The sequence below is a fragment of the Prosopis cineraria genome, unplaced genomic scaffold (genome assembly GCF_029017545.1).
Source record: "Prosopis cineraria cultivar Desert tree isolate PC_DT_omini unplaced genomic scaffold, ASM2901754v1 PC13, whole genome shotgun sequence".
NCBI classification, from domain to species: domain Eukaryota; kingdom Viridiplantae; phylum Streptophyta; class Magnoliopsida; order Fabales; family Fabaceae; genus Prosopis; species Prosopis cineraria.
This window is the reverse complement of record NW_026555344.1, coordinates 37673273-37693552: the sequence shown is the minus strand read 5'-3', so window position 1 is coordinate 37693552 and position 20280 is coordinate 37673273. Positions and strand designations below refer to the sequence as shown.

At 34.7% G+C, this 20280-nt stretch overlaps 3 protein-coding genes and 1 pseudogene across 5 annotated transcripts; 3 read left to right on the top strand and 1 right to left on the bottom strand.

Moving 5' to 3' along the window:
- Positions 1-4778: 4778 nt before the first annotated feature.
- Positions 4779-7746, top strand: LOC129291312 (probably inactive leucine-rich repeat receptor-like protein kinase IMK2; annotated as a pseudogene).
- On the top strand, positions 6839-8219 carry LOC129290091 (probably inactive leucine-rich repeat receptor-like protein kinase IMK2). The gene is made up of 2 exons (XM_054926796.1): positions 6839-6872; positions 7606-8219. Exons 1-2 carry the CDS (start codon positions 6839-6841, stop codon positions 8217-8219), a joined length of 648 nt encoding a protein of 215 aa, XP_054782771.1.
- Positions 8220-12441: 4222 nt separating this feature from the next.
- Positions 12442-14535, top strand: LOC129291313 (dehydration-responsive element-binding protein 2A-like). Its single transcript, XM_054928602.1, has 2 exons — positions 12442-12762; positions 13523-14535. The coding sequence occupies exons 1-2, from the start codon at positions 12740-12742 to the stop codon at positions 14286-14288; spliced, it is 789 nt and encodes a 262-aa protein (XP_054784577.1). The 5' UTR covers positions 12442-12739; the 3' UTR covers positions 14289-14535.
- A 498-nt stretch (positions 14536-15033) lies between these two features.
- On the bottom strand, positions 15034-19779 carry LOC129291608 (receptor protein kinase-like protein ZAR1). 3 transcript variants are annotated; one of them, XM_054929066.1, is made up of 3 exons: positions 18027-19779; positions 15533-16210; positions 15034-15381 (listed from the first exon to the last, which is right to left on the bottom strand). In XM_054929066.1, exons 1-2 carry the CDS (start codon positions 19519-19521, stop codon positions 15576-15578), a joined length of 2130 nt encoding a protein of 709 aa, XP_054785041.1. In that variant the 5' UTR covers positions 19522-19779; the 3' UTR covers positions 15034-15381; positions 15533-15575. The 3 variants fall into 3 exon arrangements, with proteins under 3 accessions (XP_054785041.1, XP_054785042.1, XP_054785040.1); XM_054929067.1 differs by having other exon boundaries at positions 15034-15353; XM_054929065.1 differs by having other exon boundaries at positions 15034-16210; positions 18027-19777.
- Between the last annotated feature and the right edge of the window lie 501 nt (positions 19780-20280).

The window sequence follows — 20280 nt, the reverse complement described above, 5'->3', positions numbered from 1 at the left end:
CTTGCTATCCCGATAAATTAGACAATATTAGATAAAGATCTAGATAATAATATTTATTAAAATTTTAAATTATATAATTTATGAAATTTAAAATCAAAACAACCAAAGTACACAAATCACAACAATTTAAAGTCAATTATTGAATTATATTAATGACAACTACACATTATAATAGCAATTATAAGTGATCCTTAGGCTATAAGGGCAACATCAACAACAAGCCAGTCAAGCACAATATCAAATCATTATTTTTCTACTTTAGTTAAGATGTGCTAAGCTAATTACTCTTTCAAAAATAAAGCAAGAAATACGATATAAATAAAAGTTATTAAATACATAGATATAAAAATAAATTATATTAATATAATTAATATATTATAAAGAAAGACATCGCTCTATTTACTCTATATCATTAAAATTATCAATATAAAAAATTTTAGTTTTAAATAAGAATTACATGTATTAAAATTATAATTGATATAACTAATATAAGTATAAATTATATTAATATATTTAATGTATATTTTTAAAATAAAAAATAAAATATATATATATATATATAATATTCAAGATAGGACGAGACGTCCCGATAATAATCCTATATCCTGTCATCTCGAACCCCTTTTATGTCTCGTCCCACAAAGTCCTGTCTCAATTGTTTTCGAATTAGGATGAGACTCATCTTAATATGATCGGGATGATATCGGATCAATTAAGACGGGACTCTTAATTTTTAAGTATTAAGGAACCCATTGTACCAAACAAGCTTTTTGTGAGTTATTTTAGTCCCAACACCAGTTCCAACCTCCTAGTCTTCTACTATTCATGTATGACCTTTTGTGATGGCCTCTATTCATTCTTTTAGAAATTGTTTTGCACATCCAACTCCAATAACAAAATAGGTCATGGCTATTGCTTTCGGTTATGGATCAAGATTCAAGAAATAATGACATGTAGTTGCCATTTGCCTTGGACGAAGCTTAACTGAAGCGATTGCATTTTGGTTTTGTCTCGTTGTATAATGGGTGCATTAAAGTCTGTCGCAGGTGGGTATATCTGTTCCCTTTGGGTCTTAGCAAGCTGTGCTTCTGTTCCATGGAGTTGAAGAAACTCCTTGAGAAACCGTGTTCGGTCTCGGGTTCCGTCGGCTTGCTTGAGTTTTCACGTTTGCGTTTGTGAATTTATCAGTAGCCAATGTCGGTCTCTCTAGTTTCTACCCAAAAATAAACAAATATCAAACTATTGTATAAATCAAGTTGATATCTTGAAGAGTTTATGGAGAAAATTCTATTTTAGTTTATTTTTGAGCTGATGAGAAAATTGAGGCGTTTAAACTCATATTTAAGGTTGATGTAAAAAATTATATTTATAAGATATTTTTAAATCAAATTAGAATGAGTGTCTTATTACTAATAAAAGTTGGTATTATAATAAATAATGAATGAAAATTCTCGTGTTCTCATCTCATTTAATTAAGAAATGTATTTTAAATATATAACATTAAGTATTTTTTTTAGAACTAAAACTAAGGTTTTACTATGTTATCTTAAATTTTTTTTTTGAAAAAAAAAACTAAAACTAAGGCTTACTATGTCCACTGGATTGTATAGAGTTACAAAGATAAGGAATGAATTGTATTGTTCATGGTTCATGAATAATGTGTTTTATTAAAAATTTTAAATTATACAAGGGTATATATTCTATTTTGAAATTTAAGTTGAGCGCAGGGATATTATGTCCTAACTCCTAACATAAATACTATGTAGCATTAAAAGGATTTTTTTTTTTGGAAGATAACGGAGGAAAACTAGAAGGGAGGGATAGCTTTTGAAACAATGCGACTTGCGTAGTGAAAGGAGAATGAAATAATTTTAATTACTGTTTATTTTGTAACTCTTTCCAATTCAAAGAAAGATTTCTGAAACGAGGGAGAAATTGCTAGTATTACTGAATAGTTTGTTTTCTTTCCCTATTATTATTTTTTGGTACTATTTCTTATTTCAGCTTCCACCAATGTCTTTGGGATTATGACTTGGGGGCTGAGGTGATTTTTCAACTTGATGGCAAATAGAAGGAATGAAAATAAGAAGGAACATTTTGCACAACTTGTGCATCAAAATCTTAGTCTCTCCTCTGTTGCTTGTCATAGGTGATGTACAATATATTGATTTTTTCTTTTGGGTAAAGTGAGTTATGTTGGAATTTGGAGCAACGGAATCTCAAAATAATTGACATAGGCTAAGACAAGAAAGAAAACACTTAAATGAAAAGAAATTTTCATTGTAAAATGAAAAGAGAATATATACTTTTTCTCTTATCACTCTCCTTCACGTCACTCTACCTCACTCTCACACGCACACATTTTTATTTTCTTCTCTCACACTCAATTTGGATTATTTTATAATCCTTTTTATATTCTCGTCAAGTCACTTCAAGAGTTTTTTTTTTATTCTTTCACTCGCTTCGTGACACACACTTTGCATAATGCTAACTTTGCTTTCTTTCTCTCTTTATACTACTTGTTTTTCTGCACATTATAACAGTCTAAACCATCCTATTTATACTTGTCCTAAGTGAATTACGTCATTCATTCTTCATGCTTACCCATCTTCTTTATAAGAATTTGAGGAGGAAAGTATATTTATTATGTTGGCTAAATGTTATACCATATGTAAGAATGGAGTTACAGACTAAACTTTATTATGATTCACAGCAAATACACTTAAAAAATTGAGAGAAAAGAACAAAACGAGAGAAATTCACAATCACTCGCTATTAGACTTAGAAGTTATCTAACTGCATAAAACCATCCACATTGGTTGTGGTTTTCGATCGCGTATGCGTGAGTTAAGATCGTTCCTTCCTCTCAATAGAGTTAAATTATTAAAGAAAAATTGTGCATTTGACTTGGAGTATATTACATTTTCTAGCTCAAATCTTTTTATATTCTGACAATGATCCCATGGGCATATTGGGCCTGATCCATCAAAAGTGGATTACCCAACACTCTTCTTTCACTTCCAAAAGTAATTAAACATTACATCTAGAATTTTCTTGATTTACCTTATTTCTTCGCCACTTCTATTTATTTTTCCAAACTTCTTGATTTTTCCTAAATTAATTGGTGCATTTTCTAATAAGTTAATAAAGGATGAATAGAATACGTCAAAACTGAATAAATATGCAAGTTATGCATATTATAAATATGTTTAGTCTTAGTTTATTTACTTTTTCAAAACTTGATATGACAAATTGAAAATTCTTGCAACTTTAATCTTTTTATTGGTGCTGGATAAAACTCATTGTATTTCATTGATGAGTGGGTGGAACGAAAATAATTCAATAATAGTTTAAATCTTATGAATTAAAAAAATAAAGTTAAAAGAAAACACTGTCATTTGAATTGAAAATCTCGACGACACTCGTGTGATGCCTTCAGTGAGGGGCATTACATGTTACGCATGAGAGGTTTTGTTTCTCTCTTCATATCAAGATGACAAATGTTCAAATATGATCCTTCAATACCAAATATCATATATTCATTAAAAAAATAAAAAAGTCAAGTTGCTTTCATTAATTGTTATGATTTCATCATCATATTTTCCTTTGGTTTTCATTTCCTTCATTTTCACTTCTTTGGAAGGAATCATTCCATTCCAAATATAAACCAAAAATTTGTTGAAAAACAGGTCGTTTTAAGTAGTTGTGGGAATTTCGTTGCGAGGGAGACATCTGAATAATTTCTAAAAGCAAAATTAATTAATTAATTAATAATGTAATAAACCACTGATTGAGGCCTCATGAAAGCTTCGGGTGGACAATCCGTGTCACTTTGATGCCTCCTGTCCGTACAGTACGCACAGTCGCACATGCTGCTTCAGGACTTCAGCACATCGCCATAAAGACACTTTTCATGATTTCCAGTCTTTCTATTTATGTCCCCTAAAGACCTTCCATCAGATTAAATCCACTAAAATGTATTTTCCGTCAAGGTATCTTCAAACATAATCCAATCTCTTCTCATTCACACTTAGATTAATTACTCTAATCAATTATGGATTCAATTTCTGAACTTTACTTGTAACAATTCAGTTTTCATATTTTACTTACTTAATACAATTTAATTCTTATAATCTCTTAACTTAATAAATTATAAGAATCAAGTTGAATTAAGTTGTCTGAGTTAAAATTCAATAACTAAATAGATAATTGATAGAAATTCAGAGACTAAAAGTTATTTTATCCATGATTTTATTTTAAAAGTAATGACAAAAAGATATCAATTATCATTTATTCTAATTAACTCCTTTGAATGCAGACTTTAACTTTAAAAAAAAATTGATAAAACTTAAGTGTAACTATTAATTCTTTACTAGAATACGTAATATATTTTTTCTACCTTCTGGCTCCTGCTGCTACTTCCAGTACTATATGATTAGATCTCCTGAGAAGTTTCGTCTTTTTGGCCCCAACAGAAGGTGGGGGAAAAGCTTATTCTTTTAGAAAGCGTTGTAAATCTTCGACAAAATCTGAGTAAAAATAAACATTAGTTTTCCAGTTTTGCCCATAGAAAGCATGGTATAAATTTGCTGATTTAAGGCTGTTTTGGTAATTTCGTATTGGGTCCCCTTCTGAGTATCAACATGCATTATGCAATGTAGCCGTTGGAAAACTGAGCCCCATCTGCTCAAAGAGACCAAGCCGTTATACGCAGATAATGTATCAAAGTAAAACTAGCCGTTGCGATTTAAGAAAAACGAGAGCTTTGACCCATTCCTCCTTCCTTCTCTCTCCCCGTCTCTCCAAAAACCGATAACCCCACCCCTCACATGCTCTCATCACAATCCTTCTCTTCTTTTTCTCACCCTCTCCTCTTCCTTTTTCACTCTCATCTTCTTCATCTCCCACCGCTGTGCTTTCTGAAACACACAGCTTTACAGCTGAGAAGTGATAAGCAGAGAGTTTCTTTGCTTACCCATTGTTGTTCCCACCAGTCTACAAACCAAAAAAAAAAAAATCTTCCTCCTGCATGGGAAACACTAATCGGTCGGCAGACAGGTTTCCCACAAATGAAGGAAGTCCCATTTCTCGTTTCTTCGTCTCCTTCATCCTGGTTCTTCTAGCTCTGGCATTTACGTTTCGACCAGTCTCAGGAGGACATTCGTGGGATGGGGTGATTGTTAAGCAGGCTGATTATCAAGCTCTGCGAGCTATAAAGCAAGAATTCAACGATTTCAGAGGAGTTCTGAGGAGCTGGAATGACAGTGGAATTGGAGCTTGTTCTGGTGGGTGGGCAGGAATCAAGTGTGTGAAGGGACAGGTTATTGCAATCCAGCTTCCATGGAGGGGATTGGGCGGTAGGATTTCGGAGAAAATTGGACAGCTTCAATCTCTTAGGAAGCTGAGCCTACACGACAACGTACTAGGCGGTCCTGTCCCTTGGTCTCTTGGCTTCCTTCCTAATCTCAGAGGAATCTATCTCTTCAACAATATGCTTTCAGGTTCTGTCCCTCCTTCCATTGGCAGGAATAGTCCAATGCTTCAGTCTATTGATATTAGCAATAATTCGCTCTCAGGTACTATCCCTCCTAGCTTGGCAAACTCTACTAGATTATATAGACTCAATTTGAGCTTTAACTCTCTTTCTGGGTCCATTCCAAATAGTTTCTCTGAGTCTCCTTCTTTAACTATTCTTGCTCTTGAACACAACAATCTTTCTGGTTCTGTCCCAGATTCTTGGGGTAGTGGTATGGGGAAAAACCAAACTTACAGACTTCAAATCTTGACCCTCGATCACAATCTCATTTCTGGAACCATTCCGGTTTCTTTAAGTAAGATGGGTTTTCTCCAAGAGATTTCTCTGAGCCATAACAAGATTTTGGGGTCTATTCCAAGTGAGCTAGGTGGGCTTTCAAGGCTTCAAACTCTTGATCTATCAAACAATGGCATTAATGGTAGCTTTCCAGTTAATTTTGACCGGTTAAAAAGCCTTACTGTGCTTAACCTGAAGAGCAATAAGCTTGAGGGTGAAATCCCGTCGACAATTGGGAACATCTCGGGAATCACCCAGATTGATTTCTCTGGAAATAAACTTGTGGGAGAGATTCCCGATTCACTTGCCAAACTTGCAAACTTGACTTCTTTTAATGTTTCCTACAACAATCTTTCTGGCCTTGTCCCAACCCTCCTCTCCAAAAGATTCAATTCTAGCTCTTTTGCTGGAAATCTCCAACTCTGTGGGTATATCCCTTCAAAACCATGCCCTTCTTCTTCTTCTTCTTCACCCCCACCTCAGAATCCTCCATCTCCAGCCCCAACGCCTTCATTGAACCAGCATCATCGTAAACTAAGCACCAAGGACATAATCCTCATAGTAGCAGGTGCTCTTCTTGTTATTCTTCTTCTTCTTTGCTGCTTTTTGCTTTGTTGTTTGATCAGGAAAAGAGCAGCCTCTAAAGAAAAGAATGGGAATAATGCGAAAGCATCCACTGCTGCTAGTGCTATAAGAACCGCAGGGAAAGGAGGTGAAGTTGAATCAGGGGGTGAAGCAGGAGGGAAGCTAGTTCACTTTGATGGACCATTTGTATTTACAGCTGATGATCTCTTGTGTGCTACTGCTGAGATTATGGGAAAAAGTGCTTATGGAACAGCATACAAGGCAACACTAGAAGATGGGAACCAGGTTGCTGTGAAGAGGTTGAGGGAGAAGACAACCAAAGGACAGAAGGAGTTTGAGACTGAGGTTGCTGCACTTGGCAAAATTAGACACCCAAATCTGCTGGCACTGAGAGCATACTACTTGGGACCAAAGGGAGAAAAGCTTCTTGTCTTTGATCACATGACCAAAGGAAGTCTAGCATCATTCCTACACGGTAAGTACTAAGTAGTCAGTAGAAGATCTTCGGAAATTTTAGGATTGTTATCTTATGTTACCTTTTTATCTTGAATGTTATAGTGCAGGATACTAAATATCAAAGATAATATTGAGTACTTCAATAAAAAGTTGTAAGATTCCCTAGTTTATGAGTATATCTTATGACTTTACACACACACACACACACACACAAGTGCTTATGAATTCCAATTTTGTTAGATTCATGTATCTTAGATATCATAGTATAGGGCACAACACAACCAAGTGCCATAAATTAGTTTGATTGATGTTAACTAAGGTAAAGCTTGAAGTAGGCTGAATATATATATATATACACACACACACACACCTTTTTTTACTTGTATCACCCATATTGGAATCATTCTATGCCTGTGACCTAAACATAAATATTTTAAATGCATCTTTACATCTGAGATATTACTATTAATGTATCTTAGATATCATAATGTAGGGCACAACACAACCAAGTGCCATAAGTTAGTTTGATTGATGTTATTAACTAAGCTAAAACTTGAAGTAGGCTTAATATATATATATATATATATATGTCTTTTTTACTTTTATCACCCATATTGGAATCATTCTATGCCTGTGACCTAAAATATTTTAAATGCATCTTTATATCTAAGATATTACTATTAAACAAGGATCATAACATATTTAAACATTATTTGTGAATTACGATGCTGATATTTTTTATGCACGTCCAGCTAGGGGCCCGGAAATAGTGATAGACTGGCCAACAAGGATGAGAATAGCCCTTGGAGTGACACGGGGCCTATGCTACCTGCATACACAAGAGAACATGGTACATGGGAATCTCACTTCTAGCAACGTGCTACTGGATGAGCAGACAAATGCCCATATTACAGACTTCGGTCTCTCAAGACTAATGACCACGTCAGCAAACAGCAACATCATCGCAACTGCAGGAAACCTTGGTTATAATGCACCAGAGCTCACAAAGACCAAGAAACCAAACACAAAAACTGATGTCTATAGCGTTGGTGTCATCATTTTGGAGCTCTTAACTGGAAAACCACCTGGTGAGCCGACCAATGGCTTGGACTTGCCACAGTGGGTAGCATCCATAGTGAAGGAAGAATGGACTAATGAAGTGTTTGATTTGGAGCTCATGAGGGATGCACCAACTATAGGTGATGAACTGCTCAATACTCTGAAATTGGCTCTTCATTGTGTGGATCCATCCCCAGCTGCTAGGCCTGAAGTTCAGCAGATTCTTCAGCAACTAGAAGAGATCAAGCCAGACTTAGCTTCTGCTACTTCTGTGGATGACGGAGCAAAAGTCCCAGAAACTGAATAAACTTCAAATTGGTTCTTACATGATATAACTAGGAGAATTTTCAATTCAGCATATTCTGCAGCAATTGGAGGAGATCAAAGCCAGACTTAGCTTCTGCCGCCACATCAGAGGATGATGGAGCTAAAGTCCCAGAAACTGAGTAAACTTCAAACTGGTTCTTATTTGATTTTATTATCAGACTTTAGTTACTTGATTATTATAGGCGAAAAGATATATAATGTTCTTGATTTCTTTTATTCTTTCATTGATTTATTATTTTTTGTTCAGTGGGGCATGTATATAGAAGCCATTAGTGGTTATTCTTTATATGTATGTACTAAATTTTGAAAATCTGAATGAACTATATAGTTTTATTTGATTTTGTTATGATGTAAAGTATGAATGGACTTGACTTAATATAGAAAGTTTCACATTTGTATGCCTCTTTTGTTGGGCTTTATAAAAGGTTTATAAATTGAAAAGACTCATGAACTCCTGAACTAAAGATCTTTACATTCTCTCATTTAGAATCTCCCTAATTTTTCTTAAAGATCAATGCTCACAATTTACATATTCATGTATTGGAATGCAACCTACTGTCCTCATCCTTCTCTGGAAGGAACCTACCGAACGGGAGACACTAAGGTGCTATCAAGTTCACACAATAGAACCAAGAAATAAATACTTGACATCAAAATCATGTGATCATGTGAACTATGAACTCATCTCCAAGCTTCAAACTGCTGAAAAATTTAAGATTCGAACATGCCAAACATCACAAAACTTGAAACAAATAGTAAAATTGAGGCTTACAATAGCATCTCTGCAGTACCAACACGGCATAGGAAAGGAGGTTTATCACTGAGTGTGAGTTCATACCTTTTTTTATTTTTATTTTTAAAAAAAACCAGCACCAAATGAGAAAACTACATTACACATATAACATGGGTGGTATTCAAGAGTTAGAATTAATTGGTTGATTTTAAAATTTTAAAAATAAATTATAAATTTATCACAATATAGTTATAAAATTGAGAGCCAAACTTACAAATTCTTGAAGTTTAACATTTTAAAATTGATTGAAACTTAATTTAAATTAATTAATTATTTTTATAGAGCGAATTATCAAGAAAGGAGATGTTCAAACAAACGACCTTATGTGAAGCATCACTTCCTTTTTACTCAAGTAAGCCACCAAATTTAAATTAAGGACTTGGCAATTAGCTCCACTTTTGGCTAGAGCGGCTTGTCAGTCTAAGCCTGTTTAAAAAAAATTAGGATCAAACTTAAAAAGAAAATAATAGTTTTTTATGTTGTTCATTGTTCAGGGATCAAAAAAGTCATTTTGCAAAACAAAATAATGTCTGACAAATATTTACACCTCATAATAGAAAAAATGACAATTAAAAACCATAAGAATATTAATAATAATTATAAATTATTAAAATTTCAATAACATCTTATGATCTTCACTTATAATAAATTATCTCTTATTGATTGACTTAAGATTTACAATTAACTCTATTAAGTTCTAATTAACGCTACAACGACTTTCAGTTGTCTTTTGATGATTTCCTAAGTAATAACAAAAAATTATAAGTAATTGATTTTTGATTTACAACTGAATTTTATAAATTTTTAATTCATGTTATAAATAATTTCAATTGCATTTAATATATTTTTAAAGTGATTTATCCATATATTAAAAGCTAAAAAAAACATAAGCGATTAGCTTGCAATTTACAAATAACTTTTATAAATTACCAATTAATGTTATAAATAATTTCAAGTATATTTACTTGATTTTCAAGTGATTTATATATATTGATAACAAAAAATTTAAAATTTACAAATAACTCTTATAAATTTTTAACTAATATTATAAATAATTTCAAGTGTATTTATTATATTTTTCAATTAACTATTCACATTTTTTTAATTACAAGTAAGGATCATGATCTATTATTAAAATTTTAATAGTTTAATGCCCGCAATTGTCATTAGTATTTTTATGGGATCCATAATTGTCACTTTTTTTTTATAATAATTACTCTATTTCAGGATACTATGCTGTCATTTATCTATTTAGGAAGTATTTTAATATCATTGTCCCTTAAAAATATTTTAATTAGTAAATAAATAATTTGTAAAATCTAGGTAATGGCAAGAGCCATGCTTATAATAACTCTTTATATTTGTTTGTGTGATGAATAACATTACATTATACCTTCATCATCAGTGAGTGTGAATCAAACTCCACATCAATTGATCAGTCAATGGCTTTATCCTGTAGCTTCTTCGGCGATGTCTTTGACTACCATGTGATATTCATTTGTTGGGAAAATGCTATCGACACTATCTTAATTGCCTTTTTTATGTACTTTTTTAAAAAAAAAATTGGAGGGTATTTTCTTCTGAATATTCCGTATGCCTTTGCTTTTCATCTCGCAATGTATGTAAATTCAATCATGGCAATGCTACAGAGGAAACTCAATCTTTTCACGAAACTACAAAACCTCGTACTTTACTAAATTCATTCGTTCTAATAAAAAATTTAGGATATTAATTATTTTTTAAATAAAATTTTGAAAAACATAATTGCTCTTTAATTTTTTAGAATGGTTCAACTAATAATCAATATTAGTAAAATGTTAGCTTAAGATGACATTGCATTATTTTTTAAACGTTAATAAAAAAAATTAAAGATATCAATTACATCAAGCAAAAATTTTCTAGGCAATTTTATCCTTTAATGTAACTCTTAAATACTAGAAAATGTTTATTGAATATTTCTACCCAATTAAAATCACCTGGTGAAAAATTACATCAATAAAAAGTTAAGAATATCGATTGTATCTAGTGAAAGATTTCTAGAACAAGTTTACCCTTTTAACCCTTAAATAAATGTTCATTGAATATTTCTACCCAATTAACCACAAAATATAGCATATATAAACCAATTCAAAGTTGACAAAGCCAACGTAGAAAATGATTTAAAAAAACACGAAAAATAAAAAGGAGGTGATGCGATGCATGATGAAATTTATCGGGATTGTTCTGTCTGCCCCATCCCCAAGACGAAATTAATGACTTTAGGATAACAAGTTGAAACTTCAATACATCAATAACAATAATTCAGTCCATAGCCCAGTGGCCTCTGAAATGCCGAATGCGATGCCTCTTATCAATTCGATCCTATTTGTTGCTTCAAACGTTTAGCTTGTCTGTTTGTAATTAAAAAAAAAACAATAATTCAACTAAAAATATTTTTAAAAAACAAATTGCAAAACTTATCTCCTTCACGAATATCTAATATCTCAGTGGTCTATTATAATAATCCTATGGTTGATTTATTTTTAGTGCCTAGTTCATCAACTAACAAGTTGATTCCTAGGACCTCATGCCCCCTCTTTTTTCATTTAGACGTGGAACTTTATAGGACTCATGAAATAATTTATTCAAAAAATAAGTCAACATTTCACAAAAAAATAATTTGTATTATTTAAAAATAGTTAATATATACGTTAAAACTTTTAATTTTCAAAAGCAACTTGTTGACATCAACTCAGACTAACTTAATAGTTGGGTGAGTTTTAAATAGCATAGTCCCAATTTTTTATTATCATTTTATAACAAAAATATGCTTGATCCTTCTTTTGTTTTATGTAATCATGCCTTAAAACATAATTATGAATATATTTAAATATTCATAATGAAATTTATTAACTTTCTTTAAAAATTTAATAAGTTTTTAACTTTTTTTTGGTAAAAAATAAGTTTTTAACTTTACCTATATTAAACATAAATATTTTTATAATGCATTCTCCGGTTCTCTTTATAAGATAGAGAGCAAAGAATTTTTTTTTTTTCCTAATTATAAATATTTTCATGTGAGCATTTTCTCTTATAAACATTTAATGAGTTAAAAAATTGTGATAAAAAACTAATGGCATGTATTATAAATAGAAAAAAATATTCTCCTCTTTATAAATAATATCAGAATGAGTATATATATTAGTTTCATAATAAAGAAAAAGGAAATGAATACACACATATTTAAAAGTCAAAATTTTAACAGCAGCATCAGTCATAAAAGTAGCATCAGTTATGACCATTGGCGAAAAAAATAGCCATCTCACAAGTTACAAGCACAAAAATTATTTGAAATATAAATAAAATTTTATTAATAAATACCTCATCAATTTTTATAGAAAGGGAAGAAAGATCAGAAGCCGTATATGGATGAAAAGGGAGCCCTTCATCGCGAAGAAAACTTTGCTGATGAGTGTAAAGTTTACATAGTGAACTTCCGCCACGTGGCAGAGCCCATTATTCTCGCAGTTTTAAACGTGCCACGTCATCTCCTGCTGCACTAAGGAGATTAGCCATCCACACCCGAACAGTTTCTTGGTTCCCACGTCAAAGATGACGTTGGTGATGACATCTCTATAACCAGGAAATACAAAACCCTCGCAAAACCCTCAATCACAGATTCACAACACAAAACTCACATCGTCAACTACTGCAGATTTTGAAGGCGCATGACGACTGGTACCCTTTGCGGGTAAGTTTCTTCTACCTTCATCTCATGTTATTCATGTCTCTTACATACCAACTAGATCTCAACTCCTCTTTCATTTGGTCTTAATTGGTATCTGAGTTATATTTTCAATCTCTTGTCCTCTAACTTCCCGGTGTTCACTTTGTAGTTTTTCTGAAATGTTCCTGCATAAGCTTTTCATGTTTCTGTATGGAAACTTCTTATGATTTCTGGGAGGAACAGAGTATTTAGTTGAACAGAGTGCTTTCTCGGCTGATGCATGATATGAAACTATGAATAGCAATTCTGAGCTTGGACTATTTATCTTAGACATCTAACTTTATCTGTTTTGAAGTTCTTGCAAATGATTTATGCATGAAACTGTGTAAATAGTTCCCTTGAATATGTTAAATTTGCTGGTATTTATGAACCTTGGTGCTTTAAAAACAAAGTCTTCTTCACGCAGCTTGTCTGTTTTCTGGTTGATGACTTGCTGCGCCATAAGCTTTTTTGTTTTTTCTACATAATTTTGAAAATTTTGTCAATGATTTGTGAAAGAAACTAAGTATGATTTTCTCTTGAATTTGTAATTTGCCAGTATCTATGAAACTCCAGTACTTTCAAAAGAAGAGTGCATTATAACTTCAAATAGTACCTAAAAACCAATACGTCAATACTTAGTCACCTTCTCGTGCTGTATGGTATCTGTGTTTTCTTCCTGTCCTGGTATGAATATTAATTTTGAGAATTCTAAACAAAGCTCTTATATGGGTGGTGACTGCAGGAACAAGACATCGCGGAAGAGACGAAGAAGTGGGAGTGACTCTGTCATAGACACTCTTGAGAAGTGGAAGAAGTACAACAGTGACGTTGAGTTTGTCAAAAATGGAGCAAAGAAAGCGAGTCAGAGAGTTCCAGCGAAAGGCTCGAGAAAGGGATGCATGAGAGGCAAAGGTGGGCCTCAAAACTCAGATTGCAACTACAGAGGAGTGAGACAGAGGATTTGGGGCAAATGGGTGGCAGAAATTCGCGAACCCATTACTGGAAATCACAATAATGTGGGAAACAAGAAACCAAATCGGTTATGGCTTGGCACCTTCTCTACTGCACTTGAAGCTGCCCTTGCTTATGATGAAGCAGCCAGAGCCATGTACGGTCCCTGTGCTCGCCTGAACTTTCCTGAGTATAATATGGAAGGAGGAGCAGAAGAAGAAGAACCCACATGCTCTAATGAGGAAACAGAGAAGAAACATGATATTGTTCTGGTGAAGAGTGAAGAAGAAACAGAGGAGGAATGGAATCCAAGAGCTAGTTGTGAGGATTCTAGTGTCATTGGAAGTGAAGCTTCCTTTGAGAAGAAGCAAATGGAGGAAATGACGTCCGAGATTCTGGGATTTTGTGCATCTGACCACTCTCAAAACGAGGAATATAAATCTTCTATAGAGAGAAAATTTGGAGATGAGGGTTTCAGCATTCCTGGCAATGGAACTCCGTGTTTGAAGAAAAAGACATGGATGAGTGGCAGAGTGGTCATTTGCCTGTGTATCTGAATAGCATGAAGGAGGCAGACCTGGAAGTGGGTTATTATGACTACAGTTTCTTGAGACCTGATTATGACTTTGGCTTATTGGAAGAGAAAAACTTACTTGGCTTGTGGTTTCCACACATAGCTTCTTAAATGTATACTAATGCTTATATTTGTTTGTTACTTCTGTCCTGGTTTTTTCCATTTTAATGGGGCTGTTGCAGGATGCTTTTTCCCCCTTAAAATGAGTCAATAAGATGCAGTTTCTACTCTCTACTCTTTCAATCACTATCACTATACGCACACTTGCACACACTACTACGCATATTCTCTGTATAACCAAGTTCATATCAAAGACATGAACTGTAAATTCTGGGTTTTGTGTTTATGGGTTTCGTGGCACTTTCTTCAGTGTTGAATACTTCTTCCTTTCCAAATTATAGGGCCATGATTTTTCTGTTCCTGCTTATATAATGTTAAGCTGTAAAGCCATTTTTAAATCTCATTACTTAAAAAGCTATCCTTAAATTTATTCTTTTTAAGTTGCTTAGAGCGCGACAAAAGTGTCACTGTCAGAGAAGATGAGAATGTGATGTAAATGGTGACGACGGTTTATGAGCTACCCGTTGTTTTTTACCTTAAAACCCGAGATTTCAGGTAGTAACATGGGTATAGTTTCGACTAGAACACAAGCAAAATTAAAAGGCCAGCATAAAAAATTATCATTATCAGTTTAACGAAGGCAAAGGGGAAAAGAGGGCGCGCAATACTGATTTTGAATCTGCCACATAATAATGAATCTTGTTATAAAATTATTGTAACCAGATTGTCACAACAAAAATTAAATTACAATCTAACAACTTGGTTGATCATCACAAAAGAAACAAGGGAAGGGTTGGGTGAATATGAGAGTGACCGCTCTCCAAAAATTGCACAATTCCGAAAAAAGTTAAGATCCAGATGATGACCTGATCCAAGAAGGAATGAATTTTGTACGACACCATCTTCATGATGGCCACCAAGAAACTATCTGAATGCCACCACAACAAACGCACCATGGCACAGGTTGCAATGCATCTTCGTTGAGTATCTTGTAAGAAAGATTGTCAAGTATGATTCTGCTTAAAAAAAAAAAATAAATAAGTAGACTAAATTAATCATGAAGATATACACAAGCATATCATAAGCTCTTTTCGATGAGATCCAATTCTAACATGCTTGTGTATATTTTCATGGCTTAGTCTATCTTTTTTCCATAAACAAGTCTACCTAAAAATCATTGCCAGGCGGAATTCGGATCTCAGGTTCTGAATCATGTTCCGATCCTTTCAAGATTTTCAGAGACAGATTTCATTCTAGGCCGAACCTCAGGGTCTCCCTCAGTGCAAGCTAGTGCTACATGAAATACAGCCAGAACCTCTTTCTTGACATGCACTTCTTGGAGCAGCGATGGATCAACCATTTCTGATAATGGACTTTCTTCTTCAAACCCTTTCTTCACCCACCTCACTAAGTCAGGAACTTCCATGGAAGTTGACGTTGTGGGAGATGACTCTGGAGATTTCCCAGTAAGAAGTTCAAGCAATACAACTCCAAATGAATAGACGTCCCATTTCTGGGCCGGCCTGCAGCCAGGGACTCTAGCTTCAGGGGCTTTGTAATTGTTGGTTCGCTCTGTTTGGGATGGTTTCATGTATGGAATAGCTCCGCCCATGAAGCCCCCAGAGGAAGGGTTGTTTCCAGTTATGGTGATGAGGCGGTTGAGGCCAAAGTCAGAGATATAAGGGTGGAAGTCGTTGTCAAGCAGGATGTTTGAGGGTTTTACGTCACCATGGACGAACTTTCTTGGACTGCATTCATGGAGATAGGCCAATCCCCTAGCAGTTCCTTTGGCAATTCTCAGCCTTGTTGACCATGAAAGATTCGGAGAAGGTTGACCATTTCTACCTGCATTATCAATTAGCATTAATCATTATGGCAGAAAATGTCACAGAGAATGCAAATGAGCTATTCCATATGGAGGAATATGTCAACTAGACTAAAATATGAAGGTTAATTATTTAATAATAAAGACGGGGTACAGTGGAAGCAAGGAAAGAGGGGCCCGGTTCAAATATAGATAAAAATTAGCAAGCTGGTAGAGATAAGAGACTCTGCGTCAAAAGGCAGCAAGTTGAGCGTTAAAAGTTGAGACAACGTAAAGCATCCAATTGGAACAAGAGGCGTAACTTTTACTTGGGTTGATAGAAAGTCGGAAGAGTGGCACAAACTTGTACATGTTTTGTTCGGACTCTAGTACTTTACACAAAGCTGCTTTCTAAGATACGAATGAAGTTGCAACTTCCATGAATTTGCAATTTTCTCAAACATACAAAACACTCCCTCCCCGTCGGATCCAAAAGAAAAAAATGCCCCCCAGGCCCACCCCACCAAACTTGTAGATTAGTAATAATTACACCCTTTATTTTCTAACGTTAGAGAAACAATTACTTTTGACTTGTATCTTTTTATAAGTAAAATTACTTATTTCAATAAATATTTATTATACATTTTTATAATCACCCTGCATAATTTATATTAACAAAAAATAATTAATATATAGTTATGTTAATTAATACAGAGTATTTTAGTCTACCTTTTTTATTTTCAAACATAATTATTATGATTAATCAATTTTCTTAAATTATGTGATATATTTTTTTTAGATATAGGAATGGAGAGAGTATAAACGATAGGAACAGTAATAGCTCATCATTAAAAAATCCGGTTCCAACCTTTAAACAGAGGATGTTACTCTTCTCATTTTTCTTCGTCAATTTATAATACAGCTAAACGGGATTTGGTGAGTTGAGTGGATCAAGGTGGGGTGTGAATGCCACAGGAGATGTTGGCCCCCCCACATGAATGCCACTTAATTCCCTCACACATGGTCAATGTCATTAGCGATGTCCTCCTTCCTGCTCCATGACCTTAGAGGGACGTCATTACACCACGTTCTGACTAAACATTTCCTCGGATCTAACGCCCTATACCTCATTCATCACCTTAAGGGTTCAGCAAAATTCATAATTCTACAGTCTGATTATTTTATTTCGGTCAATCTGAGCATCTATTATCCAACAAATCAACCACGTAGCAGTTGGCTTAAAAAAAAAAAAAACACGAAGCAGACTAACTCCAATCATATAATCTCTATCTCTGGACTTCTCTTTGAAATTAGCATATTCTGGGTGGCATAATGGAGATCCACATGCTCTAGGCCGAAAATATGTTGGAAAGTCAACAAAAAAATGCAACCTTCCCTAACATGACTAGCAATCCAAGTTAAAAGTATGATTAAAATTAATCAGGAAATCGACAGGCATGAAAAATATAAAATTCAGACACAACTCGGCGTGGGAAATTTAAAGATCATAAAAGACCAGTAACTTCTGGCGATTCTAGAAGTGCCGTGAAACAAAACAAGACAACTCAACCATATTCCAGATCATTAAAATAATAGTACACCTCTAAGATAAAGGCCATAACTAAAGTTTATATTCCGCTTATATTCCAATGGGTAATAAATTATAGTAATTAACCAATAGTACAAGCAATTATATTTCATTTAAATTTGCTATCATTATTGCTCTGCTATGCTTGATTATCCACCAGGGGTAGAGTAGAAACGGAGGTCAACACCCCCTTCATAATGATGCAGGAAGTGAAAGCAAAAATGGGCAATGGAAAAAGAATGGCATGAATGAAATTGAAAAGAACTTACCGCGAAGAGCATTGGCCAAATTGCCATTGGAGATGAAATCACTGATCAGAAGCTTTTCGTCTGGAGCCCAATAATAAGCCCTCAACTTCACAATGTTAGGGTGCTTCACTTTCCCAATGGCCTGAACCTCAGCCGCAAACTCCTTGTACCTCTGTTCACCGCCCTCTCCGAGTCTTCTCACAGCCACAGGAATCCCATTTCCCAGAACCACTTTGTACACAATCCCCAATCCACTCTTTCCCAAAACATAAGCCGAAGCCCGGAGAAGTTCATCAAGCTCGAAGTTAAAACCTTTATCAATGGCCACCAAATCCCCTTCCCCTTTGCTATCCTCTGCCTTTTCAGGTTCCTCTATTTCAGAGTCATCACTTTTGAGACCATTGATGCACGGGAAGGAACAAATATGCCCTTTCTCATTCCCGCCAAACTTGCTCTTCCCTGTGCAGCTACATCCATTGGAATTGTCCTTCTTTTTCCAATAAATGTACACAACTACAAGGCCAATTAACGCAACCCCAGCTGCGTCAGCCGCTGAAATTAGTATGATCAAACCAGGACTAAGGCCATTCGCCGGACGGTTTCCAGACTCCCGAGATGGACTTGGAGTTCCCGAGGAACCCTGGTTGGAATTACCGCAAGATTTCTGGAGGGGAAATCCACAGAGCTGCGGATTGTTCAGAAAGGCGGTAGGACCCTGGTTAGCAAACGACCCCGTTTGGGGTATCTCGCCACTTAGATTGTTATTCCGAAGATCAAAACTCACTGTAACTGGCAAATTCCCCAACGACTTCGGAATCCTGCCAGACAAGTGATTAAAAGAAAGATTGAGAGTACCCGACAGAGTTTTCAGTTGGCCAATATCGTCAGGAATCGACCCGTCCAGCTCGTTCGCAGAAAGGTCCAACTGAACCAAATTATCCAATTCCGACCACACACCTTTAGGTACCTCCCCTGAAAACTTGTTCCGAGCGAGAATCAGTCTCTGCAACTGCTTGCACTTCTTAAGGTCCCCAGGGATATTACCAGAGATGGAGTTATTGGAGAGATCGACGTTTTGAAGCCGCGGGATGTTGCAGATCGAGGGAGGTAAAGGACCGGAGAGGTTGTTACCGTAGAGAAAAAGACTGTGCAGTGAAGTGGCATTGAAGAGCTGAACAGGAATAAAACCGTAGAAATTGTTGCTATGCAAATTGAGCCTGCGAAGATATGTCAAGCTTCCGAGCTCAGAAGGAATATAGCCCCGGAGATTCTTCCCAGAAAGCGCGATTCCAACGACGCGAGGCTCCGAGGAACCAGAGACGTTCATACAGGAGATGCCAGACCATTGACAAGGAGTGGAATCACCATCGTTCCAGTCGGGGAAAGCGGAGGCTCCAGGAGGTTGATCGATGGCAGATTTGAGAGACAGAAGGGCAAGCCCATCGGAAGAGAGAGAGAACGAGGACTGAGGAACAAGGAATAGTAATAAGAAGAGCAAGCAGCAAATAGTGTTCATGGAGTGAAGAGGAAGAGCAATGAAGGATAGTGAAGCGGCGAGGAAACAGTCACAGTGAAGTAGGGAGTGAGAGAGGAGGAGGAAGGAGGAGGTTGAGAAGATGAAAGAAAGAGAGAGTATTTAAGAGAGAGAGATGTGGGAAGTACAAGATTTTAATCGGAGGGTCCCACACAACCCCCCCGCCAAAAAGCACAGACCGATGATCGGACTTGCCAACGGTTGAGTAAAGTAGAAGAGAAGCAAGTCGTCTTTGGAAGCTTTCTGTTTCTTCGTTTCCGCTTTCAGAGCTTGGATTAAGCGATGGTTAATTCTTTATCATTCCTTAATTAAGTTTATCCTACCACTTTTATTTTATTTTTGGAATACTACCAATTTTATTTCCAACAACAATAATGAAGTCAGTTTTTATTATCATAAATACCGTCGACGCTGAATATAGATACCTCCTCTCAAAACATTCGAATTTTATATAAGGTGACTACTCCCCTTATCTACTTTTTAAAAAATTTATTTTATTTTTAAATATAAAAAGTCACAATAATATTTTTAAGTAATTAAATAATTTTACTTTCATTTTAAAAGATAAAATAAATTATTAATTATATATATTTTTATTATCATTCTGATATTAATTATAATGTTATTAGAAAAAAATTAAAAATTATTATATTTTTATGTGAGTTTTATTAAATAATAAATTTTATTAATATAAAAAATTTAATTAAAAATATTTTATATAGAAAGATGAAGGTAATTGCT

What these genes read in the sequence shown, in the direction of transcription:
- LOC129291313 (XM_054928602.1), top strand. Translation starts at nt 12,740, where the DNA reads ATGACGACTGGTACCCTTTGCGG. An exon ending in ACGACTGGTACCCTTTGCGG is followed by an intron (nt 12,763 to 13,522) that starts GTAAGTTTCTTC and finishes TGGTGACTGCAG; the next exon opens with GAACAAGACATCGCGGAAGA.
- LOC129290091 (XM_054926796.1), top strand. Translation starts at nt 6,839, where the DNA reads ATGACCAAAGGAAGTCTAGCATCATTCCTACACG. An exon ending in TCTAGCATCATTCCTACACG is followed by an intron (nt 6,873 to 7,605) that starts GTAAGTACTAAG and finishes ATGCACGTCCAG; the next exon opens with CTAGGGGCCCGGAAATAGTG.
- LOC129291608 (XM_054929066.1), bottom strand. Translation starts at nt 19,521, where the DNA reads ATGAACACTATTTGCTGCTTGCTCTTCTTATTACTATTCCTTGTTCCT. An exon ending in TTTGGCCAATGCTCTTCGCG is followed by an intron (nt 16,211 to 18,026) that starts GTAAGTTCTTTT and finishes TTGATAATGCAG; the next exon opens with GTAGAAATGGTCAACCTTCT.